The sequence below is a fragment of the Semicossyphus pulcher genome, unplaced genomic scaffold (genome assembly GCF_022749685.1).
Source record: "Semicossyphus pulcher isolate SPU_LCO1_2020_fin unplaced genomic scaffold, fSemPul1.0.p SCAF_17, whole genome shotgun sequence".
Lineage (NCBI taxonomy): Eukaryota > Metazoa > Chordata > Actinopteri > Labriformes > Labridae > Semicossyphus > Semicossyphus pulcher.
This window is the reverse complement of record NW_027211681.1, coordinates 8,645,258-8,670,546: the sequence shown is the minus strand read 5'-3', so window position 1 is coordinate 8,670,546 and position 25,289 is coordinate 8,645,258. Positions and strand designations below refer to the sequence as shown.

Genomic DNA, 25,289 nt, shown 5'->3' with positions numbered 1-25,289 from the left:
TTTCTCCCAGGGCCTGCTTGCTATGTGATACTGCAGTGTCCTTGTGTGTGTGTGTGTGTGTGTGTGTGTGTGTGTGTGTGTGTGTGTGAGTGATAGCCCTGGGTCCTGTTCCAGAGCAGCGATCACACACAGAGGGACAGTGACAGTGAGGCGAACTGCGACTAACAACTAGCGAAGCATCCAGAGTTTCGGACAGGATGTGAGATTTTGTGAATTTTCGGTGGTGACTAGCTCAGCGGAGAATGGACCCAGGCTGTGCTGAATAATTGATCCCTCGGAGTGTGAGTGGTTGAAAATGAGGAAGGCAGTGCTCATGGTTTGGATCAGCCTGTTGTTGCAAGGTCAGTTCTGCTCACACAAATTGTCTTGTAAAGCTCACTGTGCCATGGTTTCTGCTCTTGTCTTTATCAGTCTTTTCTAACCTTGCTCTTGTGCCCACCCGTTTGCCCTCCTCAGTGTCCCACGGTGCTCAGGGTCATTATGCCCGCAAACTTCTGAATGACCTGATGGAGGACTACTCCAACGCTCTGAGACCTGTAGAGGACACAGACGAAGCTCTCAACGTGTCCCTGCAGATCACTCTGTCCCAGATCAAAGATATGGTGAGTAGAAAGGAAACTCTATACATATCATTACCCAACATTGATTTAGAGATAAAAAATCTGTACACACCGGACACATTAGCTTCTAATTAAACAGCACACAGGAATCTCTTTACATGAGTCTTATATTTCTCCCCCTGGCTGACTATAACACACATCCTGTATACTCTGTACCTTCTTGTTCCAAGACTTCCTAAAAGAGAAGGGAAATGCAACAGCACAAAGACAAAATAGCAAGTAAGCAAATACAAATAAAATAAGAATAGATCAAATAATTAGAATAAAGAGAAGAGGTATATACAACTAGTATACAAGTAGGAGTAAGAGACAAGTTTAAGTGACATAGTACTATGGTAAATAGTACAATATAAGGTGCATATAAAAGTGGCAATAGAATACAGTATGTATATGTATACACTGTAGTATGCTATGAAATATTAAGTGAATAGCCAAAATGTCATTTTAAAATAGAATTGCAATTGTATAGTATAATACACAGTATGTGGTATCAATAATAATGATAATAGTATATTCATAATAAAAACTTAATAATGTATAGCAGTAGTCCCCCCTGCTTGTATCTAAGAAATGGTGAGCCCCCCTAGCCCTCACACACGTACACCAAAACAGTAGAGTGATTCATTCCAAACCTTTATTGGCAAAAATTGACACCAATCAGCCGATAGTTCGCAGAGGTGTGGCCTACAGAGTAGCTACTACATTTGAATGAGGACCAAAAAATATATTTTTTAATAGTTGAACAGACTTTTGATGATCAAGTAAGTGCTTTTTTAAAATGACTTGATTTATCGGTGCAAATCTAATCTTGACAGTCTCAGTGCAGACAAAGCCTCGCACACCCCCAGCGATCTTTGGCGCCCCATTTATTAATAATAATAATAAACCGCAATAACAATAATAATAATGATAATAAACAGTCATAATAATAATAATAATAAACAGTAATAACAGCGCTCTTTGGCGCCCCATTTATTAATAATAATAATAATAAACTGTAATAACAACAACAATAATAATAATAATAAACTGTAATAACAATAATAATAATAATAATACACGGTAATAACAATAATAATAATTATAATGATAAACAGTAATAATAATATAGTATAATATAGTGCAGTATAATATGGAGATAAATAGTAAGCACAGTAAAGTATGAAGATATAATGTAATATATATATAATATAATGTAACATAGCGAGTATATAAATCAGACCAGCAGAGAGCCAATGAAGAGTGAAGGTGATGAGAGTCCTGAGTGTGACAGACACTCAGGACTGTGTGAGTCCTGTGTGTTTGTGTGTCACTGTTTGTGTGTGTTGGCGGTGCTGTTAAGCAAAATAGAATTTGGAATATAAATGAAGATCTAATAATTGCTCAGATATAGTGGGGTTGTATGTCCGATGCAGCCCAGTCTCTCCATTATCGTAGTATCGTTGTAGTAATCCTCCAGTTAGTGGACTTTAAAAACAAAGGTCAAAACTCGGGTCGCTGTCTGCAGCTATATGGCCTGTTTTTCTTGCTCCCTCCTGAAGTCTTCCAGTTGTCACTTCCACAATTGACACAATTTATGGTGTAAATTGACAGGGGGGTCCCTTTATTTTACTCTACTTCATGAGCTACAGAATGAATGCGTGTCTCTCACACTGTACAAATGAACACAGCTGCCTTTAGTACTCTGTTCCTGAAGAGGCCAGCAGAGGCCAGCACTGCATAGCAATGTTTGTACTGAAGTATTAGGTAAAGTTCTACAATCTTTTGTCACGCTCTATCTCATCTAATGTGTCTGTATATATGTGTGTGTGTCTGTGATTGTGTAGGATGAGAGGAACCAGGTGCTAACCACATACCTGTGGATCAGGCAGGTCTGGAATGATGCCTACCTCAAGTGGGACAAGGAGGACTATGATGACCTCGAGATGATCAACATCCCCAGCGACCTGGTTTGGAAGCCAGATATTGTCCTCTACAACAAGTCAGTAACAAGACACAGTGACAGGAAGTGATGTGTGTAACTCAGCAGATTGTGTGTGTGTGTGTGCATCTACAATTATGTCCTTCCCTCTGTGTTTCTGTGTAGAGCAGATGAGGAGTCTGCAGGTGCTCCCAGCACTAATGTGAAGCTGCGTTACAACGGAGAGATCATCTGGGACTCTCCAGCGATCACAAAGAGCACGTGTGTGGTGGACGTCTCCTACTTCCCCTTCGACTGGCAGCAGTGCAACCTCACCTTCGGCTCCTGGACCTACAACGGCAACCAGGTGTGTTTAAGCAAACCAGAGGGTTTGCAGGTTTATATGTGTGATCTGAATCTCTGATGTTAGCGGTAGTAAACAGTACAGCCCATGTGCCAGCCTTTAATCTCCTATAGGGATATCTGTTATTGGCTCAAGTTCCTTTGACCTTAACAAGGTCAGATAAGAGTGATTGACTTTTTTTTCAGTTTTCTGTTTATAGTCTGTTTTGAAACTTTACGTAGGAGGAGTTAAACATAAATAGTGTTTGTACATCATTGTGGTTGTTCGCTCTACATAACATTAACATATTTTGTTGTTCACTGTGTTTGTGTGTGTCCTCCGCACAGGTGGACATCAGTCTGGGCATGGACAGCGGTGACCTGTCTGACTTTGTGGAGAACGTGGAGTGGGAGTGTCACGGCATGCCTGCAGTCAGGAACGTCATGATGTACGGCTGCTGCTCCGACCCTTACACGGAGATCACCTACACTCTGCTCCTGAAGCGCCGCTCCTCTTTCTACATCTTCAACCTGCTCCTGCCCTGCTTCCTCATCTCGTTCCTGGCCCCGCTGGGCTTCTACCTGCCGGCTGACTCGGGGGAGAAGGTTTCCCTTGGGGTGACGGTGCTGCTGGCGCTCACTGTTTTCCAGCTGTTGGTGGCTGAGAGCATGCCGCCTGCAGAGAGCATGCCCTACATAGGTTTGATTCATTCTTGGCATTCAGTCTTTGTTTTGCAACAGTTTTGAGTGAATATTCAACCTTTAAGCCTACAAATGCATGCATATGAGACTTTACCCCTTCATAGCTGTCTCCTTCTCTTTGACCTCTCCTCTAGGGAAGTACTACATCGCCACGATGACAATGATCACAGCCTCTACCTCTCTCACCATCTTCATCATGAACATTCATTTCTGTGGTGCCGAGGCCAAGCCGGTCCCTCACTGGGCTAAAGTGCTCATCATCGACTACATGTCCAAAATATTCTTTGTCTACGAGGTGGGGGAGAACTGCACGACGCCAGAGAGCGAGAGGACCCCACTGTACCCTGAGGAACCCATGAGCGAAAAGGGTGGCTACCATGACGACCATTTCCACGACTATCATTATGACAGTGAACCGTACAGGTACAGCAACGGCCACGGTGTGAATCATCACAACAAGCATCACCAGACAAACGGCAACGCCAACAGCAACCGTCACCATTACAACAACCACAACCACCACGCCTCCAGGCTGGAGAGGGGGGAGGGGAGGCGCGGGCACACGCAGCGGTACCACCACATCAGGAGGGACGAGCTGGAGTACCAGGCCCCTCATCATCTACGAAACCTCCAGCACCTGAACGCCGGGCTGAAGGAGCAGCTCCTCTACTCCACAGAGAAACTTCACATCCCAGCATGCCCCTGCTGCTGTCCGTGCGTTGAACATAAAGAGGTGAGTGTCTCCCTTTCTGACAACTCCCTCTCTCCTAAAGTGTGGCCCAGTCCCAAACCTCACACTCACAAACTCGCTGAGTTTGAGGCGCCGTGCGTGTGAGGGTTAAGGGCCTCTACTGCATAAACCTGAAGTACACAGGGGCTGTAATGCGTCCAATTACACGTGTACCCCGTACGTGTGCCCGCATATCTGCAAACTTTACTGTGGGACTTAGTTTAAGATCAAATTGTTCATGTTTGAACCGTGGTTGTCACTCTTAATGTCAACATAAAAAGCATTGAAAGTGAATGGAATCAATCTGCTTGACAGCTTATCTGTAAGTGTCAACATAGAGTTGTTTGCATTTTCAGTCAAAGGGCAACCTTGCATATAATCATGGCTCTACTGACTTTTGATGATGTGCTAAAAATATTTAGATCTCCTTATTTTTATTGGCGATTTCCAGGTAGCATGGGATGTCACCTTTGTGTTCCTCACTGTTACACATTTTTGAGCCCTCATGGACTCAAACACTCACACACACCCACACTGCATGCAAGTTCGGTTAAACCCATGAGGGTTTGATGCTCGTGCTTAAGGGAGGAGATTTTGATTTGGCATTTAAAGCTACGGCACTTTTATTTTGTGACGACCCCATTGGACAAATCAGTACAAATTATTTCTTTGCTGATCTTATTCTCTACATGTGTAGATAGTGTTCACATCCTGATGTGTTTAAACAGTCAAACATATCAGTAACTATTAAACTTTTCCATCTTAAATATAAATAAAACTAACTCGCTAACTCAGTCTGCGTGCTGTAGATTATTTCTCCCTGACGCAGTAGTAACAGGCATTAAATACAACTATACACAAATAATCAATCTTTTCACTGATGGTCTGTGTTTTTTAATCGGTCATACGGAGGAATCATTAATAATTTCAGTCTGTTTCATAACCAGCTGAAAACTGCTCACAGGAACTTTAAGTGCTTCCTTCAGTCCATCTTTCTCTCTCCTCCTCAGGTGGTGAAGAACATCCAGTTCATAGCCAACTACTTCCGCGAGCAGAGAGCGACTTGTGTTAAAGTAGCAGAGTGGAAGAAGGTGGCAAAGGTGATGGATAGGTTTTTCATGTGGATCTTCTTCTTCATGGTCTTCCTCATGAGCGTCCTCATCATCGCCAAAGCTTCCTGACAGACCCCTCAGTATCTTTGTGAAGACTTTAATCCTCCTTACTTGAGTCCCCTCATTTAAACTTTGATGCAACAGCAGATAAATCAAAACCTTTTTGTCTACAAAGAAAATGTACGTGATATGTCAGTATTGTGTCGTGTGTGTGTGTGTGTTTGTGTGTGTGCTTTGTAGGCTCATTGTTGTATTTTGTTTTGACATAAATGGGACAAGGTCACTGCGCTCAAATCATCCATTAAACCGCAAACAGAACTTCATTAAAGTCTCTGGGTTAGTTCATGTCAGGTGTGCTTGCATGCGTAACGGAGCACCACTGCCTCGCAGGTAGAAGGTCCTGGGTTTCGATTCCCCGGTAGGTGTCTTCATTTAAATGATCATAATGTGATAGAAGCTAGATATACCCAAACAGGTACACACTTACAGGTGGCAGGCTGACAAGTGGGTTAGCACCGCTGCTTCGCAAGTAGAAGGTCCCGGGTTGGATTCCCCGACTGGGGCCTTTCTTTAAATCCTCACAATGACATGGAAGATAGATAAACCTAAACAGGTACACACTTCAGGGTGGTGTAATGGGTAACACCGTTGACCTGCAGGTAGAAGAACTTGGGTTCGATTCCCCGGCTGGGACCTTTCTATAAAGCATCATAATGTGATGAAAGGTATGCAAGCTAAAACAGGTAAATACTTCAGGGTGGCAATTTAGTGAAGTGGCTAGCACCGTCACCCTGGAGAGAGGAGGCCCTGTGTTCGATTCACTGGATGTGTGATGGAAAGTAGATATACTCCTAGGCAACAAGGCAGGTAGTGCATACAGTATATGTACACATACACATACACGTTCATGTACACCTGTTTCGACGTCTGTTTTTGAGGTCAGTTTTTGAAGTGGATTTTCTACGTTAGGTCTGGACCTTGAAATCAATTTTTTACGTCCATTTTTGACGGTGTCGATTTTTCACATCACTGCTGGCGGTTTCTGATATGGATTATTGGCATCCGTTTTTGACCTTGATTTTCGACTGACGTCCGGACCTGTTTCGACGTTCTTTTCTTTTTCTGTGGTCTTCGATGTCAGATTTTGAGGCTGATTTTTGACGTCTATTTTTGGGGTCAAGTTTTTACCTCGGGTCCGGACCTGTTTCGACGTCTGTTTTTCGAGGTCAGGTCCGGACCTGTTTCGACATTCTTTTTTGAGGTTGATTTTTGACCTTGATTTTCAACATCAGGTCCGGACCTGTTTCGACGTTGGTTTTTGACATCAGTGCCGGTGGTGTGTGACATCAGTTTTTGACATCGGTTTTTAACATCAAGACAACAAACAAGACATCAAAGACAATCTAGGCCTCGTCTCGAACATGCATGGACTCTCCATAATTGATTAGCTAACAGATGCTGCTGTTTGAATTACAGGGACAGTGCCAGCAGAACAACCTTTATTACTTATGAAACATCCTCTTGTGTGATCAAGAACAGGGCAAATCCCATGACCTTCCTTGTATGGATCATTGTGGAAAAGTGTGTAAGGTAAAGAAACTAAAGCTGGGGAAACTTTGAGGTGTTTTCTAGATGGTAAATAATGTGTTTACTTAAGTTGTAATGACTTGAATGTGAGACTGGCATAAATGTTTTCACAATATTAGACAAACTTACCTCTGCTTATTGCTCTAATATAAAATATACCTTTGATTTCTTGTCATAAATATGGTTTTACTCACGATCACAGCAGTTTTGGCTGTTTTAAAAATCTTCTAAAACACAATTGGATATAATTCTGTAGCATCACTGCTGCTATGTTCTGCACATATATCTAATGTTCAGATTTAAAGTGATACAGATAATTACACAAATCACTCAGTAGCAGGGCAGATTAAATGTATGTAATTACTCTAATCATTTTTCATTTCAGCCATGATTAAAATCACTTTGTGTCAAAGTCACAGACACGAAACCTCTAAACACAGAATAGCTCAGCCGGACATCAGTGAGTGAATGAACCTGGTTTAATTTATTTATACACTGTAATTCCCCCAGGAGCTCCTAGAGGGCAGTGCGGCTTTAATCATTGAGGACTGAGTTAGTTGAATGAACTTCAGTCAAAAGCAAGTGAACGTGTAAACACATTTGTGTAGAAAGTCCATAAGGGAAGCTCAATGATACCAAAACACACTGTCTACAGAGTGCATCTGTAAACCAGTAGCAGGTCCTTTTAATGGGCTAAAACAAGATTTTCCTTGTTATTTCAGATTTGAAACTGACAAATACTGCATAAAAGAGACTAACAAGAAGCAATTTTAACAATCATAATTCCTCACTCACTAAGAAATAACATCATGTGTAACAATAAATAGTCCAGGCACAAGCAGAAGTTACCTCTCCTCACTTTAAATAGATGTTCTCATTTAAAGACTACAATAGCCTCCCTGTGTCATCTTTCTTGAGGCAGTATTTAAATAGATCAAATTAATAAAATAAAAAATGATGAATATTAATAGGAACACCATCATCCAAAAAGGAAAGTGAAATCCTTTATGAAACCACTCTTAATTAAATTATCTGTCTTTGTCTCAGACCGTCTGAAGTGTCACCGACCAAGCATGATAGAAACAGCCAATAACTGGTCTGACATGTGACAGTCTGTGTCTGCCTGGTGGAATCAGTAATCAAAAACACACTAATCTGCTGTATCATCTCATAGTTTCAGTGTTGAGTGGCACCATATAATTTCCTCTCTTCTTAATGTAGTACCATGTAGGGCAAACATCAGGTATACTCAACCTATTTAACTTTTTTTTAGCTCTGTTAGTGGCATGCCTCCAGGGATATATTCTAAGCCTGTGTTCTTTGGACTGAAATATCTCAACAATTAATGGATAGATGACCATGAAATGTTGTGCACACATTCTGGAAGAACTGTAACTTTTTCTTGGACTTTTTGTCCAGCAAGATCTAAAAACGTGTTTCCTTTCCTGTAGTGATTTCAACAGTTTTTGTTATTGTCACATGATAATTTATTTGAAACAATTTTGAAACAAACGATTTTTTTGGGAGGCTAATTGATTATAGCTTGGATCGGTGCATTAACTGATGTACTCGCTGGTACCCGATATCACATTTAAGGCTGTATCGGTGTCTGATAACGACACTGTTATCACTATTGGAACAACTCTAGTGATGTCACCAGGTGAAAGTTTAGACTCTGAGACTTTACGTCCAAATACCTGAGAAAAGTAATGAAATTCCAATCTGATTCATAGATTCATAGCATCGTCAAGTATGCTAGCATGTTGATGTTAGCACTCAAAGCACTGCCATACCAAAGTACAGCCTCACAGGGCTGCAAGTGTGACTTCAGACTGAAAGACATCAATGCAGACTGGTTCCAAAACAACTACTTATCAGCTAACGTCTAAGATAAAGAGACCCAATCTATCTATACCACTTATCCTATTCAGGGTCGCAGGGTCGCAGGGGGGCAGGAGCCGATGCCAGCTGTCATTGGGCGAGAGGCGGGGTACACCCTGGACTGATCGCCAGTCAATCACAGGGCTCCATCAACTGACTTGTGTATTGGATTTTCATCACACTGACCCCCAACTTATCCACAAACGTGTCATGCATACAACACACAAGAATTTTCCCACATGTATCCCTTAGCTGAACCATGACCCCCTGTTGGTGAGATAAGATCTGCTGGTCTGAGTGTTTCAGAGACAGACTATTGGACCAGACGTTCTTCAGTAAGACGTTCAAAACGCGCTGACTGCTGCGGTTATAGTTCAAGAGGGTTCGACATGTCATAGGGTTGGACACACCCACAATGTTGGGATCTTTAAAGCACTGAGCTCTTCTTTGTTGTTGATTTATGGAAGCTAAAGATCAGACACAGCATGTCATCCATTAGTAAGCAGCTGTCTTCCATCAGCTGTGCAGGTAAGTTGGGATTTATGTTTCTCACTTTCTTTTTGTTCTCTCTGAAATTTGAACTAAACCTCTTGTTTTGTCGCTTAAGGCAGGAAGATGCCTCCTTTCCCCCCTGAGGTCAGACTAGTTTTGCTGGGGAAGACTGGCAGTGGAAAAAGCTCCACCGCCAACTCCATCTTAGGACGTAAGGTCTTTGACTCAAGGGTCAGCAGCTCCTCCACCACCCAACGATGCCAGAGGGTCTGTGGAGAATTTCGTGGGCGACGCTTGACTGTCCTGGACACTCCGGGGCTGCTGGACACTCGTCAGACTCCACAGGAGGTGCAGAAGGAGTTGAGGAGGAGCATTAGCCTGCTGTACCCCGGGCCCCACGTGTTGCTTCTTGTTATTCAGATTGGGCGGTTCACTCAGGAGAAGAAGGAGGTTTTACGGCAGATCAAACAGGCCATGGGATCCCAAGCTTTGAGTTTCTCAGTGGTGGTTTTTACTCACGGAGACCTCCTGGAAGAAGGGACGTCTGTCAAGAGTTGTCTGATAGACGGCTGCAGGGATCTGACTGAGTTGGTGGACGGATGTGGAGGCAGGTACTGTGTCTTCAACAACCAAAGCTCCAAGAACAAGGAGCAGGTGTCTGAGCTGCTTGCCTTAGTGGACAGCACGATGCAGGCGAACAGAGGAATGTTCTACGCAAGCAAGATGCTCCAGAAAGCAGAGGAGGATCTAGATCTGGAGCTGCAGGAGGAGAGGAGGCTGCAGGACGAGAGGGAGGAGATGTTAAAAAAGAAGCAGGAGGCAGAAATAAAAGAGTGGTACGAAAAAGAGCTAGAGATGGTTCAGCAAGAAAGCAACAGGGAGATTGAGGAGCTGATAAGAAAACAGCAACGAGAGAGGGAGAAGGAGAAGAAGCAAGCTAGAGACTGGGAGGAGGCCTTCAGACGAGAGATGGAGGAAAATGACAAGAAGGAGGAGGAGAGGAAGATCAAAGAGATGGTGAGAGTGATGGAGATCCGAAGAGAGGAAGAGGAGAGGAGGGAAGCTATTCAAAAGAAGCTCGACAAAGTTATTAAAACGCAGGAGGAGCAGGCTGAATGGGAAGAGAAGATGAGGAGAGAAATGGAGGAGAAAACTCGAAAGGATATACTGGAACACGAAAAGAAAGAGAGGGAGAGGGAAGTCCAGCAAATACAGAAAGAGCAGGCCATCAGGCAGCGGGAGGAAAGGAAGAGAGATGCTTTGCAGAAAGAGTTGGACAGACTCACCCAGAGCTTGGAGGATCAGAGGAGCAAGGAGGAGGACAGGAAAAAGCAAATGGAGGGCCTGCTCAGACGTGAGAGGGAGGAGAACCAGAGAGAAAGGGACATACAGATGGAGAATCAGAGAGTGGAGAAAAGGAAGACGGAGGCCCTCAAGCAAGAGCTGAAGCTTGTCAAAGCGAAAATGGAGCAACAAAAAACGAGAGAGGAAAAGCTCAGGAGGCAGCTGGAGGTGGACATGCGGAGGGAGAGGGACAAGAGTTACGGAGAAATGTCTATGATGGGAAAGCAGCGTGACAAGAGGTGTTCAGAGCTGTGCAAAGACACGATCAGGAAGACGTCTGCAGAGGAACACAGTACAGTGACGACTGTGGCCGCATACATGCAGGAAATGGGACTGATGGGGCTGAACGCAGCTTTGGGGACTGTTGGAGCTCCCTGCTGTATACAGTAACAACTGTTTTTTTTTTCATGCAGATGTGTGTCCTGATCTTAATTACTTGGGGGGGTTCATATTTCACTCTGTGATACCTGTGGAGTAGCTTTGCATAATTAACACTTAAAAGAACTCCTCATTTTTCTCTCACTGCTGCTCTTTGCAGGCCCTCAGACTCTGCCTGAAACGACTCAGTCAGCTCTGTCCCTTTCAGAAACCCCGCCCCTACAAGCCCACTTTCTTCTGATTGGCCAACTCTTCAAAGCCTGCTGCAATTTGTGACATCACAATGTGCAGCTATAAAAACTGTGTGAAACCTGGCGTTCACAGCAGCCTGCAGACTGAGCTGAGAAGGAATTACTCCAACATGCTTTTACCTACAGATTTGAAACTTCACCCACGTTTAGTCTGAACATCCAACATTGTTAAATTATATATATGTCTTAAAATGTGAAACAGCATAATACCTTCTCTTTAACTTATTCTAATCAACAATCATTCAATTTCAAAGTACAATATGGATCCTTATTATTAGATTAAACAGTTAACCCACAGTTAGAAATAAAAATGCACGTGAAAGCATTTTCATTTCAACAAATGGAAGTAATTCCAGTGTGTCCTAAATCAGCGTAAAAATAGCACAAACTCTGAAAAAAAAACCACAGAGATAATCTGATTATCATCTCCCCCCCGCCCTCGGCTTCCAACTGTGTGCCTCTGACTCCATCATCTAAATCTGTATTCAAACAAAACTGCTGCCTTTTAATAATCAAATGTTGCTCAGGTGCTGCGTCGGTGTTCCTCAGTGAACGTCCAACTTCAGCCGTGCCATCTGGTTCTGTCCTCAACAAAAGTTGATCCACAGCGGCAGCATATTGCACGTCTGTGTGTGCTTATGTTTGTGTGTGTGTGTGTGTGTGATGGAGAGAGCTGTGGGAAGGGAGGGTTTAAATTTAGAGTGCACTGTCATGGTAGTGTGGTATTAGATAGAGCAGGGGCATTGCAATACTATGACGATATGAGATTAAACAAAAGCATATTTGAGGGAATAGTTTGACATTTTGAGGAATACATTTATTAGATTTTTTTCTGGATGTTTGAGGAGAAGAATGATACCAATGATACTAAGCTAACTGTAGAGCCAGCAACCATGGTAGCTTAGCTTAGCATAAAGGCTTGAAGAGGGGACTAGCTTGGATTTGTTAAAAGGTTATAGCCTCTTTAGCTTGAAGAGGCTACTAATTGTAGTGATGGCTAGACTCTAGGATTTATATGAAGATGAATCAAAGGTCATACAGCATAATGCGGTAACTGTGATCTTTAGGGGTGCTGAGGCTGATTTTGTTACCTTTAAATATATACTTTTAAATATATCTAGGCGAGCGTCCTCTCAGCTCTGATGATGTTTAGTGTCTTTAAACATGTGAAGCACATTGTGTTGCCCCTTTGTAAGGAATATGCTATATAAATAAAGTCTGACTTGAATATTAGGACAGATGGAGACCAAACTAGAGCATCTGTGTGGCCATGTAAGTGATTTTTGCCTATTTATAGCCTAACAACTGAATTAAAGTATCTAAACAGTGAAATAATTCGGCTTGGCATGCTCTCTCTTTTTCTCAGAATGCCCTGCGTGTCTTGTCACAGCAGTGTGTAAACCAGCTGGTAGTGCACGCAGTTAATCTCCTGTGCGCTCAGAGCAGCAGCACACATCAGTCCGACTGAGTCTGGCTGGAGCAGCACGCGCGCTCCACGCTCGTGCGACTTTCTCTTCTCTTGTTTTTTCCCCCTTTCTTTTCTGTTAATGATCCGAATGGATGACATTCTTGTCCCTGTAGCTTGAAGATGGCTGATCGCGGGGCAGGGAAATGAGTAACACCACCGGCTGGGCGCTGTTAGCAGCAGGCAGCCCGGAGGAGTTACCAGCGCACCGAGCTTTAACGGGCTGCGTCCTGGCGCTGCTCATCATCTGGACGCTTTTGGGTAACTTCACGGTTTGCGCAGCTGTTTATCGCTACCGGCACCTGCGCGTCAAAGTGACCAACATCTTCATCGTGTCCCTGGCTCTGTCGGACCTGCTCGTGGCCGTGCTGGTAATGCCGTGGAAAGCTGTGGCAGAAGTGGCCGGTTTCTGGCCGTTTGGAGGGTTCTGTAAGACCTGGTTAGCCTGTGACATCATGTGCTCCACGGCCTCCATCCTCAACCTGTGCGTCATTAGTGTGGACCGATACTGGGCCATCTCCAGCCCTTTCCGCTATGAGAGGAGTATGAACAAGAAGGTGGCGTCTGTTATGATCGGTGTGACCTGGACAGTATCCGTGGTCATCTCCTTCGTGCCCGTGCAGCTAAACTGGCACCGGGCGGAGCTCGGTGACCCGACTGAGGAGGAAGTGGCGCTTCAGGGTAAGTCTGATGGGAGCTGTGACTCCAGCCTGAGCCGCACGTATGCCATCTCCTCCTCCCTCATCAGCTTTTACATACCCGTGGCCATAATGATTGTCACATACACGCGCATCTACCAGATAGCCCAGATGCAGATCCGGATGATTTCCTCCCTGGAGCGGGCAGCAGAGCGCGCGCAGAGTTGCCGCTCGGAGGTACCTGAACAATACCCTCACCTGTGTACGGAAATCAGTGCGAACTCATATCAGTCTCATATCCGTCTGCATCCCGATTCTCGGCGCTCTAATCAGTCACACCGGGAGCTCAGAGTGTCCATCAGGAAAGAGACAAAAGTCCTGAAAACTTTGAGCATCATCATGGGTGTTTTTGTCTGCTGCTGGCTGCCTTTCTTTATTCTGAACTGCGCTCTGCCCTTCTGTCCCGGACCTGAGGCCCCGGGGGCCCCGCGAGGCCCTTACTGTGTCAGTGAAAAAACCTTCGACGTCTTTGTGTGGATTGGCTGGAGCAACTCGTCCCTCAACCCGATCATCTATGCGTTCAACGCGGACTTCAGAGACGCCTTCCTGCGCCTGTTGCGCTGCCGCGGTCGAGGCTGCTGCGCCGCGGTGAGCGCAGCAGTGGAGACGGTGATGGCGAGCAACGAGGCCGGACAGCTGAAGCAGGAGAGCCCGCTGAACGTGAAGATGAACGTCTCCTGTGCCATGCAAGCCAGAGGAAGTGATGACAGCGGGAACACTACGGTGACTGTGCTTTATCACAGAGGGACGAACTCGGAGCAGGTGACAGACACAGAGGAGAGGAACGACAAAGTCAGATTGACGCAGATACCTATATAAATGACACAAATTAAGACCCATGTGCAGGGTCAGGTGCAGAACAAATATGCACAGAAGGTTCACAGTGTGCATTTAACCCCAGCTGTCGCCAACAGAGGAAAAAACATAAGCACCGAAGCAAGGTGGATTTGATTCATTCATTTGAGTCAAACATGCCCATGAACAAAAAATAGGTTACATAGACTGACAGATAAGATATATCACCCATTATACATTTTTCTACAATGCATTTTCTGGTAAAATTGTGGAGTTCTACTTATATTGGACTTATAGGCTATTTTGTTCTCAGGGATGTTAACACAACAAAGACTGAAAATAAATTTTTTGCAGCTTGAAAATTTCAATGTGAGGACTATCTCTTCTTTTCCTTATCAGGATCTGTTGATGAATGTAAGTAGATGACTATTCCCTCCATGTTGCACTTAGGATGTTACAGTTGGAATCAGCTGGGACAGGTGCAATCATATCTTCCCCTTTTTAAGTTTTGTCACCCTAGCAATGCTGGTCATTGTTTACTTGAGATGCAAGAATGGATTTGGAGTCAAGGGAGGACGTCTTCGACCAAATTGTTTTCTGCATTTATGCCCATTTATATAGATTAATAAAATACTAAATCGTCGTCAGACTTTAACCAATGAGTTTGCACGGCTGGCCTCTTTTGCTCGACAAGGCCAAGGCCTGCAAACCGCTATTGAGAGGACACCAGAGTGCTTCAGACAACAAAAATGTTGTCCCTTGCTCACAGATGCTGCATTCATTCATTCATTTAGATTAACCAGTAAGGATGAGCAATTTAGCCATAAGGCTTCCATTCTTTCCCCACCACAGAGACAAATCTATTAAAGGTCACGGATTCTGTGAACTTCTAAAAATGGGATTATGTAACTACCTCACATTAGCACCCGTCAGCTGTGCATCATGGTGGATGCATTCTGTTTCCCCTCTTCTATCTCCTGATAGAAACAAACATGAATAATTTGTAAAGGATGTTCCTGTGAAAGACGCCCTGCCCAGTGAGAACACAGAAGCTTTTACCGTGACAACCCTCAAAAACACAAGCTGTGATTATTCTCTATGCTGTGAGGGCAATGCAGGAACAGGGACTAAGAATAGCTGGAGATACCCTGTCTCTTATAGTGCTCTATGATGAAAGTCTACAGATTAACATCTGCTCATTTTTGTTTAATGAGACGTTCGTGTTTGTCTTAAATATGGAAGCATGCGTTTAAGCCTCAAGGAGCCACGAGCCTTAATGGAGCCAACACGAAATATGATTAGGCCATATCCAGAGCTTCAAATATTTTCTCGGTAGTTCTGATGAGAAGGTTTAAAGAAAAACTCCTTTTAGGAAATACACTTTCTCGCTTTCTTACAGAGTGTTAGCTGCAAAGATTGACACCACTCTGTAATGTAGCTATAGCCAGCAGTTGGTTAGCTTGCAGCTAAGCCAGCTGATGGGAAACAGCTACCATGGTTAAAGCTGTGGTTTTACATTTAAAGACATTCTTTAATATTATGATTATTAATACATTTTTGTTTGCTTTACAGACTACAGTTCAGCCTCTGCTTAGCTATTGCTAGCGGCATTTAGTTTAGCTAAGAATAAAGAGTGAAAGCAGAGAGAACTGGCTATCCTAATTTTGTAAATCTACCTACCAGCATCTGTAAAGCTCACGAATAACATCTTGTTTTCATTAAATGGTACAAAACTTCAAGTTAATTTAAGCTAATGTACAAGCACAGACTCCAGGAAGTTATCATTACTCCTAGCAAAGAAATAGTAAGACTGTGAGTAGTTGTCAGTGAGCTGTAGAGATGCTAGTAGGCTACTATTCAAGTTTCATTTAAGCTAATTTATGGGCACAGATTCCAGGAAGTCCCCATTACTGAAAAATAGTTGGACAGTGAGTTGTAGATATGCTAGTAGGCTACTGCTCATGGCAGCACAGATTCCAGTAAGTTAGCGTCACTTCTAGCTGAAAAATAGTTAGACAGTGAGTTGTTCATTGTCAGTGAACTGTAGAGATGCGAGTGGGCAGATTTTGTTACTGGTCTGTGTTTGGCGAGCTTTTTCCCTGTGTTATGTATTTACGCTAAACTAAGCTAACTGCTCCAGCCATCAACCATGAAGACATGAAAGTGTTATGGATCTTCTCCTCTAACTCAGAATCAGTGCAACATCTAATAGACAGCCCTAATTTCCAATTAAACTGAACATGTGTGCAGATGTATTATATCTGTTAGGCACCAGTGATAAAATCTTTGTGTTTGTGTTGATTCTGATTATGCAGGAGTGAGAAAACACGGAGATGGTGCGGTATACTGTGTAATTGCTTCCTGAGGGGAAGCATGTGCAGCCACGCGGTGTTCACTGTGTAATGGGCTTGTAACCTACATAGCACACCCATCAGCTGCAGGCGCCTCCAACTGTATGTAAGAATAGTCACCATACCAAAGAGGATAAATAAAACAGAGGTCATATGAATGTTTTAAAATGTGTCTCCCATTTACAGTGGTTGCATGTAGGTTATTGAGTGAGAGAAATCCCTATGGTCTGACTGGTGTGCAGTTCAGAGCGACGTGTGTGCTCTCCTTTTTCTGAGGGATGATAAAGTGATTATGTCTATTAATATTAACTGACTGTCCTTGTTTTATTCTTCTTCCATTACGTTCTCATGTCACCTAAAAGAGGGCAGTCATGTTCAAATTAAGAAGCTTTTAATGGGCTACACCTGCCCACCTTGAATGTGTGAGTGTGAAAGGAGCCCTCAAGGCTAAAGGTGAGACACAAAGAGAGAGAGACAGGGTGTTTATAAAGGAGTTAATAAGCTAATATATTTGGGTGCAAATGTACTATAAATACTGCTTTGAAGACTCAGCAGCAAAAATGTCTAGATACTCTTTTTAACAAGGCGATATTACCAGAACAGACAGGGACAGAAAAAACTATACATAGAAAGACAAGAACATCAATTGTTTCAGCAAATGCCCGAAATCAATAAACGTGTAAGTCCAAGTGAGAAACCCTTTAGCGTGTGCTCCGTTGGGAGCAAAGGAGGAAGTAGCGTGAAGATGTTATAGAGCCAAAGAGTTCACAGAGGGAGGAGGTTGGATTGGTCGGAGGGGTCAACATGATATCTGAGACTCTGTTCCTGTTCCTTCCCTGTTATTAAATGACGGTTTCTTGTAACAATGACAGTAGCAATCAACCTTTACAAAGTAGTTGAACCACAACCGCAAACTTTACCATAGCTTAACGACTTTGGTCTGGGGCCTTAACGTAATCTAACCTTGAACATACTGCTGAAATGAAAGGGTTTATGTTGCCCTGTTGGTGGTGTTACTGAGGAAGACCATTGATGTTGTCGATCATATGCAAATGTATAGTTGAGTGAAACATTTGGGTCACAATTCAAAAATGAACCTATATTGATCCACATATTGAACGGAAAATGGCAAGCTGTGTTACACCATGTTGCATATAAGTGTGACTTGTGTTTACATAAGCAGCACCTATCAGCCTTTTTTTCCCTCGTAATATGGAGCAATTGCAAGCTGTGACCATTAGTCACAGGTTAAAGGTCAGCAAGCTGCTCACTGGTCAACTCAAAACTGATCCAGATTTAAACTCAGATTCATCTCTTTTAATCAATCTCTTTTAGTGATTTTACTTGTAACCACTTTTGATAAGATAAGATGTTGACATCAGTCAAGAGCAGTGCGATAAAACACATCTTTTAGTCTTAATATACAAAGTGCTACATTTCTTCCCCTACCTTTAATGATGCTGCTCACAGACAAGTTTTAAAGCCCTGATGCAATTTTTGAAATTAAAATTTGACTGAACAAACATAAACAAATATATACTAGTTCATTAGAAGGATAAACAACTTGGGATGAACCATCTCGTTTTCAAGGGGGTCCTAAACACAAATAAACAGATGATACAGGTATATCAGGCAAAACAACACAAAAACACATACAAAAAAGCTCTCCTCAGCCACTCCCACAGTAGATGATTTTACACATACCCACACAGAGCTATTTACACATCTGTAAACGTCTGATGACATGTTGGAGATACTGTACATCATTTGAACTTCTCAAGTATGATTAAAAGCAAGAGCAGGTTGTTTGAAGATGACTGAAGAGAGATACCTGAAAGAGGTGAAAATAGGTTAGAGATCTCAAAGACCTGGGCAGATTCTTCCAATCAGAAGGAGCCTTAAATGTGAAAGCATTATTGATGTATATTGACTGCAAAATGAGCTTTTGTTATGAAAGAAATTGACAGAAGGATTTGCTTTGACCTCACACATCTCTCTCTCTTTTGTCCTCTGATCCAGTTTAGGAAGTCTTTCCGTCCAAAAGTCTTTATAATCCGCCTCAGTCTCTTTTGGTGGATCAGATCAGGTCGCCGCACAATAATCCCGCTGTACTCCAGAGGGGACGGCCTCTGCATTACATTACACATTTAGTCGGGTTTAGTCCCATCTTACAATCATATCTATAAGCACACAACTCTTATATAAATGCTCTACTCTATTTCTAATGTTGCAGAACACACGGGGAAAGTCTGAGACTGAACGCTGTGCATGAGCGTGTGTATTCAAGTCAATGAGTCTCACTGTTTCCGGCGGAAAAATGAATTAGGTCAGATAAGATTAGCAAACCGGGCACAAAAGGAAGTGTGTTTGTTTGTGTGTAATCGTGTGTGTGTGGTTGTGTGTGTGTTTTATTGAGAGACATTGTTATTTTAAGGGTTTGGAGAAATGCAGATTCATAAAAAGGTTGCAGTGAACCTAAAATACGACCAGAAAACACAATAATGAACCCTTTCATCCATTGGCAAGAAGAAAGTCTTTTCCATAAAACACTACATTTGTTTGCAGTAATTCTAGATTACATAAAGTGAATATTTAAGATAAGTTAAGTGTTAAATCTATATTGTAGCCTACTTATTTAGTATACAACTATAAAGGTTACTGGTCACACACGGTCAGCACATTTATATTCTTGACCTCGAGGTGAGGTTGTACCTGTCCGTGTTCTGTCAACAGTAGCATGCTAGCCTCAGGGGCCGGACTGTTTACCGCTGCTTACAGACTTGTCTTTCTTATTGGCTAATGCGGTCCTGCTCGAAAAGTACTGACGTAATCATCCAGATTTTCAATCCTAAATATCAAACATGTATGATATTATGGAGAAGGCTCTGAGGTTTAAGATTGGATCTTAAAACCGTCACACTACCAGAATATCTGCGCAGAAAATACAACTGAGGTCCAGGATGATTTACTCCTTTTTGTGGGGGCAGAACAGGTAGATAGATATTTGCCTCAACCCCCTGCAGTCTCAGGCCGGCCTGGGTTCTTGTTGGAATCTTAATTTAAAGTTCCTTGTTTGAATCTCGGTTCAGACGTAGGGTGCCTTTGTGTGTGGAGTTTGCATGTTCTCCCCGTGCATGCATGGGGGTATCTCCGGGTACTCTGGCTTCCTCCCGCAGTGCAAAGACATGCTCGTTAGGTTCATTGGTGACTCTAAAATTGCCCATAGGTGTGAATCTGTCTCTATGCGTCAGCCCCGTGATTGACTACCTGTGATCGACCAGTCCCCTGTACCCTGCCTCTCGACAGTTCGACCAATGACAGCTCCGACCCTGAACAGGACAAGCGATATAGATCATGTATGAAGGGATGAAGCTTGTTGGGCTCTGCTCTGGCTCCAGCACACCTGTCTCAAACTCAAACACACACACACACACACACACACACACACACACACACACACACACACACACACACACACACACACACACACACACCTAACAGATAGGGGACACAGAGGGAGACACAGGAGGCGTGGCAGAGATGGAGGGCATGACTTCAACCAAACAAAGATTCAGACGTAAAAACCAAAAAATGATATTAAATGTATCAAGGAGAGGTAAATATTTCCAGCAGACGGCCACATTTGGACCGTCGGGATAGCACAGCTGGCTGCCGGTTTTCATTCCTTCTGCTGTGTGAAGCAGTTGAATTATTAGTGTGAGGCTTCAGGAAGCCTTCCGCCCAACTCTCACAGCGTCCGTCTAACATCTAAAAATAGATCAGAGAGAGCAGTCATGGTTTGTATCCTACAGGTCAGAAAAGAAAACATCCAGGAGGTGCTGTAAAATCCAGCAGCACAAATCAGACACTAGTGTTCCTATCACGTATGTAAGGATTTGTGTTCAATAAGAGAACCAGAACTGTATTTGTGAAATTACAGTTTGTATGTGAAGGATACAGCAAGAGTAAAGCAAAATTAATCCATATCCAATATCCATTATTATTAATCAAACATAATATAACTGCATCATAAATATGTGGCCTTCCTTAAACTGTTTGAGTTTGGGATTTATCATTTGAAGATTTAAATTATGTACAACCAGTGGTGGAAAGATACTAAGTGCGTGACTGTACAGTACAAGCACAGCACGTATGCACAACTTTGAGTTTTTATTATCTGCACAAGATAAAAAAGGTTAGTATATTATTTGCATTATTGGAGTGTATTTACCCACAATTCAAGGCGATCTGCTCCGGGGTTAAACAGATCACTGGATGCAACACTGAACAGGTATATCTGTATAACTCCTATACACATTATTCACGTTACAAAGGTCTCAAGGACAAGACTACTTAAGTATAGTACTTACTTAAGTTAAGTACTTTTTGTGCCACAATAAAGAACAAGCCCTGTATAACAGTACACAGTCATTGGTAATGAAGCTTCACTCCAGCAGATGGTGCTATACTACTGCAAATGTGAAAGGAGCAAAGTCCTAAAAGGACAACGATCTTCAAATTAGCTTCAAACGTCAGTACTTTCGAGAGAGCTTCCAAATCCTGTTAATTCAGATACAAACCGGTACAAATATTTACTGATGTTGAGCGGAGGTCCTCAGCTGACAGGAACTTCAGAACTGAAAGCTTTTCGTGATGTTCAACTTTTGCAGGCTCTGTGTTTTTTCATGAAGTTTAATTCAAACAGGAGTAAATGTCGCCTGAATGAACCGGCCTACGGGTGCCAGGGAGGAGTGAGTTCATAAACCCTGCTGTGTGTAGAAATACAGAGGCAGAAGAGTTTAGCTACATTCAGCTTGACTGAAGGATTTATTCTGCAGTACTTACCTCTTAATGATGTATCATGTTCCTCACAAGGATTATATGCCCTATAGTGACCTGTTTAAGTATTGCACTTACTACACTTAAATTGGCAGTTAAGTTAAGATACTGGGGGTAGTGTTTTATTATAATTATCAGTACTTTCTCTTAATGCTAGTTGAGAAGCTAATGTTAGCCGAACTAACGCTGCTTTCAGAGGGTGTGCAAGTAATCGGAAAAATGAACTTCCACCTGGGAAATTTTACGTGAATGCTCCCTCAACTTGCAAAGGGTTAAGTCGGAGAAAATGTTGGTTACTAGACTTACAACGCAGAAACATATTTACAAATTATTTTCTTTTACTCACTTATTTCCTGAAGGGATGAACTGTCTCTTAGTCCCTTGATGAACTTTACTAGTCTTAGTGAATATTTTAACATGTATTTCTAATTAATTCCTGTTTACCTTTTAAGCCTTAATTTTTTAACTTTACACTCTATGCATATTGATGTTCGATGTATTTTTTTACCCTTCACACAAACATTGTATTTCTTTGGTACTATTTGCCACTGTGGATAAATACACTTTTTTGGAGGAAAAAACGTATCAGTCTTTGGCTACAAAGACAAGACTTGTTCGTTGGATCTAACTATTGCTATTTTCCCTTTAAAACTGGTCTTATACTTTTCTGCATGCTCCTAATTTCCTCAGAAATACGAAGGCAGTGTGGCGGGGAATCTGAGATCTGGAGTAAAAATGAAAAAATAGAAGAAGGTAGAATAATTCACAAGAGACCAAGAGGGGTTAAAATGATTTAACGGTGCGGATGAAGACATTGCACAGTCCATGTATTCTGCATTTTGTTGAAAGTATCTGTAGAGATTAATGGATGATCACTTTCTTTAATATGTCGAGGGGAACATTTCTAAGTTGCACCTCTAACTGTGACAAAATCAAAGCAAAAGTGAGGAGTGTGAGGTAAATATTGTGTTTAATAAACAAACATCAGTCAGGGAACTGACATTAGTCTGGGGATGGAGAAGGAGGGAATATAAAGCACAATGCACATGTGTAGAGGTGGGGGGACATATTTATCTGTTACACAAGGTGCCCCTGTACAGTAGGAGCAGGAAGTTCTATATAACATACAGATCAGGATCCAAGTCTACGGTACAAAAACTTAGCAGCAACATGTTAACGTCGGAGACCAAGGGGCTAACAAAGTAGTTTCATTTAGAAAAAGTCACAGTATTCTTTAAGCATAAATTTGTTAAAAAGGTAAAAACAGTTCTAAGCATCCTCTAGGGTCAATGCTACTCACAAGATCCGTGTGTGAAATACATAGGTAGGGAAATTATCTATACATTTATACTCTAATATAAAGACCTTCTGGTAATGGCACAGTACAAACTCTCAGGAAACGCGACAAAAATATACAATGTCTTCACGTCACATTTGCAGATTAAAATGTAACTAAGGTCTCTGGCAAGCACAATAGTTTCAGTGATCAAAAAAACAACTTCTCTTCAACCAAAATAAAGGACACCATTTTGTTAGTTCAGCTATCTTGACAGATTATGTCTTTTTAATACAAAAATAAGGACAAATATAAATTAATATATATTAAAAGAATCAGATTGATACACAGGGGATCTACTGAATAAGTACAGGTATTTATGATACAATAAATACTTGTCATTCATGACTGGGGGGAGATAAACAGAGAGTAGTGTTTTTAACCTGGCAGGTATACGTTCTACAGGTGAGAGCATTTGTATCTGTGTGTGTGTGTGTGTGTGTGTGTGTGTGTGTGTGTCGTTCAGTAGCTGTAAAAAATACCACACGTTTGAGCACAGCTGTGTGTAGGGTCGTGCACACAGTCTCAGAGGGTTCAGGAGGTCTACAGTGGTGGTTTCTCGTGTTGTAGGGGGGTCATCACTGCCCTCCGTCTCCCCCGTGCCGTAATGCAGCTCCTCCTAGTGGTGAGTCTGTGGTACTACCAGTTAAGGTTACTCCTAAAACACACAACTCACAAACAGGAAGCAGGGAGTCTACAGGAGGCGGTCCGCCGTCAGAGACCGGTCAGTCCTCCGGGGAAGAGACAGTGTGGCACACCATTGGAGTCATCATGACCAACAAAAAGAAGTAGACGTAAGGAAAAAGTCAACTCTTGTCGTTTTTTTTTTTGTCTTTTTCTCCACTTCATAATAAAAAATAAGTCTGTTTTTGTACTTTACAATACAATTCAACATCCCCACCGAGGAAGCATCGATCATCAGTCCAGCACTGACAAGAAAAGAAACTCTTTTTTAGTTGTTTCTCTTGTTTTTTTGCCTTTTTTAAGGGTTTTTAAAAAACAGGGACGGTGGAGGGGAGAGAGTTTTCTCAGGAGGAGTCGGAAACGTTGGACAAAGGGGGACGAGGATCAAGTAAGGCGGGCAGGAACATAAAACATATCTGTAGGGGAGGAAATCTGCCGAGGGTGTTGTCTCTTTTTCTTTTTTTTCTGGTTTTATGAGGAACACTTTGTACAGCCGCACTTGACCACCTTCTCCACTTCCTGGACGAAAGAAGAGCCATCAGTGCACTGGAAGGTGTATTTCCTGCGTTTGCTGCGGAGGGGGGTGCAGCAGGTGCCCTGTCCTTCTGCTCCCCCCGTGCAGCTGCCCCGACACTCTAGACGGGAGACCTTCTCCTGGGTTTGGCACGCCGCGTAGCCTTGCTGTCTCTGGTAGACATCTCGGACCCGTTCACCTCGGCAGGCCACCTCTGCAGGCAGGAGGAGGGAACAGAGAGGTTACAAGTGGTCCATGTTTTTAACAATGTCACATGACGCAACTGATCTTCAAAGGGAATTCAGCTTCTAAAAAACCCAGGCCCTTTTCCTACATATTTTGTGGTCTGAGGTTAAAATGATCATTTTTGTCAATGGATTTTGGTGGCATTGACAAGAGTAATGTGATAGCTGTATATTCTGAATTAAAAAAACATCTTAAAGATCAGCTCCAGTCATTAGTCATATTAAATGTTCAGCAAAATATGTTTAATTACCTTGTAAAACAATTCTCCTGTAATTAGCAAGAACAAGCACTTTTAGTGGACATAATAACAGGTTAACGTTGCAGCCATTACAGCCCATTGTGCTGCTGCTGGCTGAAGCAATCTCTGGGAGAAATCCCAAAACAGATTGTATAAAAGTATGTAAAAAAACAGGGCCCAGATTAAAAAATAATGGATTTCCCCTTTCAAGTTGAAAGAGGGCAAGTAAAGTGAGACAAGATAAAGACCGTGAAGATGAAAGACTGCAAAAATCCCTCCTTTAAACTAGCAAAACATAGCAAACTTTGAGAAATTGGCTAGAATATAAAAAAGAAAATCTGCAAAGTGCTCGTACTTTATCAAATTTGTGAGGCTTCAAAACACTGACCTTAATCCTTGTCAAAACAACATGAGATGAAAATTCTAAAATTCAAATTAATGGTTGTTGAAACTTCTTTTCAGATAAATATAGAGTGAGTGAAATGTTTGACACATTAGTTCTTCTGCTTCTCTTTGAGTGATACTGGAAAATAAAAACATTTTAGACTTCTTTGATTTTTGTCAGAAACATTTTATTATTCTAAACTAGGATTTTATAACGTTCTCTGATTATCATATTGCTGTGCGCAATAGCAAAGATAAAACAATTAAAAGGCAATTAACTTATCGCGTCGTGTTTGACTTGAAGACGAGGTGAAGCAGTGGTCGTGGGTTATGTTTGCATTGGAGAGGAACCAGGTAATAAATGAGTAAAAAGAAGCCGACAGTAAGATGCGACCAGGCA

At 42.4% G+C, this 25,289-nt stretch overlaps 3 protein-coding genes across 3 annotated transcripts in view; 2 read left to right on the top strand and 1 right to left on the bottom strand.

Moving 5' to 3' along the window:
• Positions 1-295: 295 nt before the first annotated feature.
• On the top strand, positions 296-5,475 carry chrna9a (cholinergic receptor, nicotinic, alpha 9a). The gene is made up of 7 exons (XM_069666402.1): positions 296-341; positions 457-602; positions 2,447-2,601; positions 2,707-2,887; positions 3,211-3,562; positions 3,699-4,297; positions 5,305-5,475. Exons 1-7 carry the CDS (start codon positions 296-298, stop codon positions 5,473-5,475), a joined length of 1,650 nt encoding a protein of 549 aa, XP_069522503.1.
• Positions 5,476-12,950: 7,475 nt separating this feature from the next.
• LOC138594748 (D(1) dopamine receptor-like) lies at positions 12,951-14,321 on the top strand. Its single transcript, XM_069665959.1, has one exon. The coding sequence runs from the start codon at positions 12,951-12,953 to the stop codon at positions 14,319-14,321; it is 1,371 nt and encodes a 456-aa protein (XP_069522060.1).
• An 8,217-nt stretch (positions 14,322-22,538) lies between these two features.
• slit2 (slit homolog 2 (Drosophila)) overlaps positions 22,539-25,289 on the bottom strand; it is a 90,037-nt gene continuing 87,286 nt past the window's right edge. Inside the window, exon 37 of the mRNA XM_069665664.1 lies at positions 22,539-24,235. Coding sequence (XP_069521765.1) covers positions 23,979-24,235 — 257 coding nt within the window. The 3' untranslated portion in view covers positions 22,539-23,978. The remainder of the gene's footprint in view (positions 24,236-25,289) is intronic.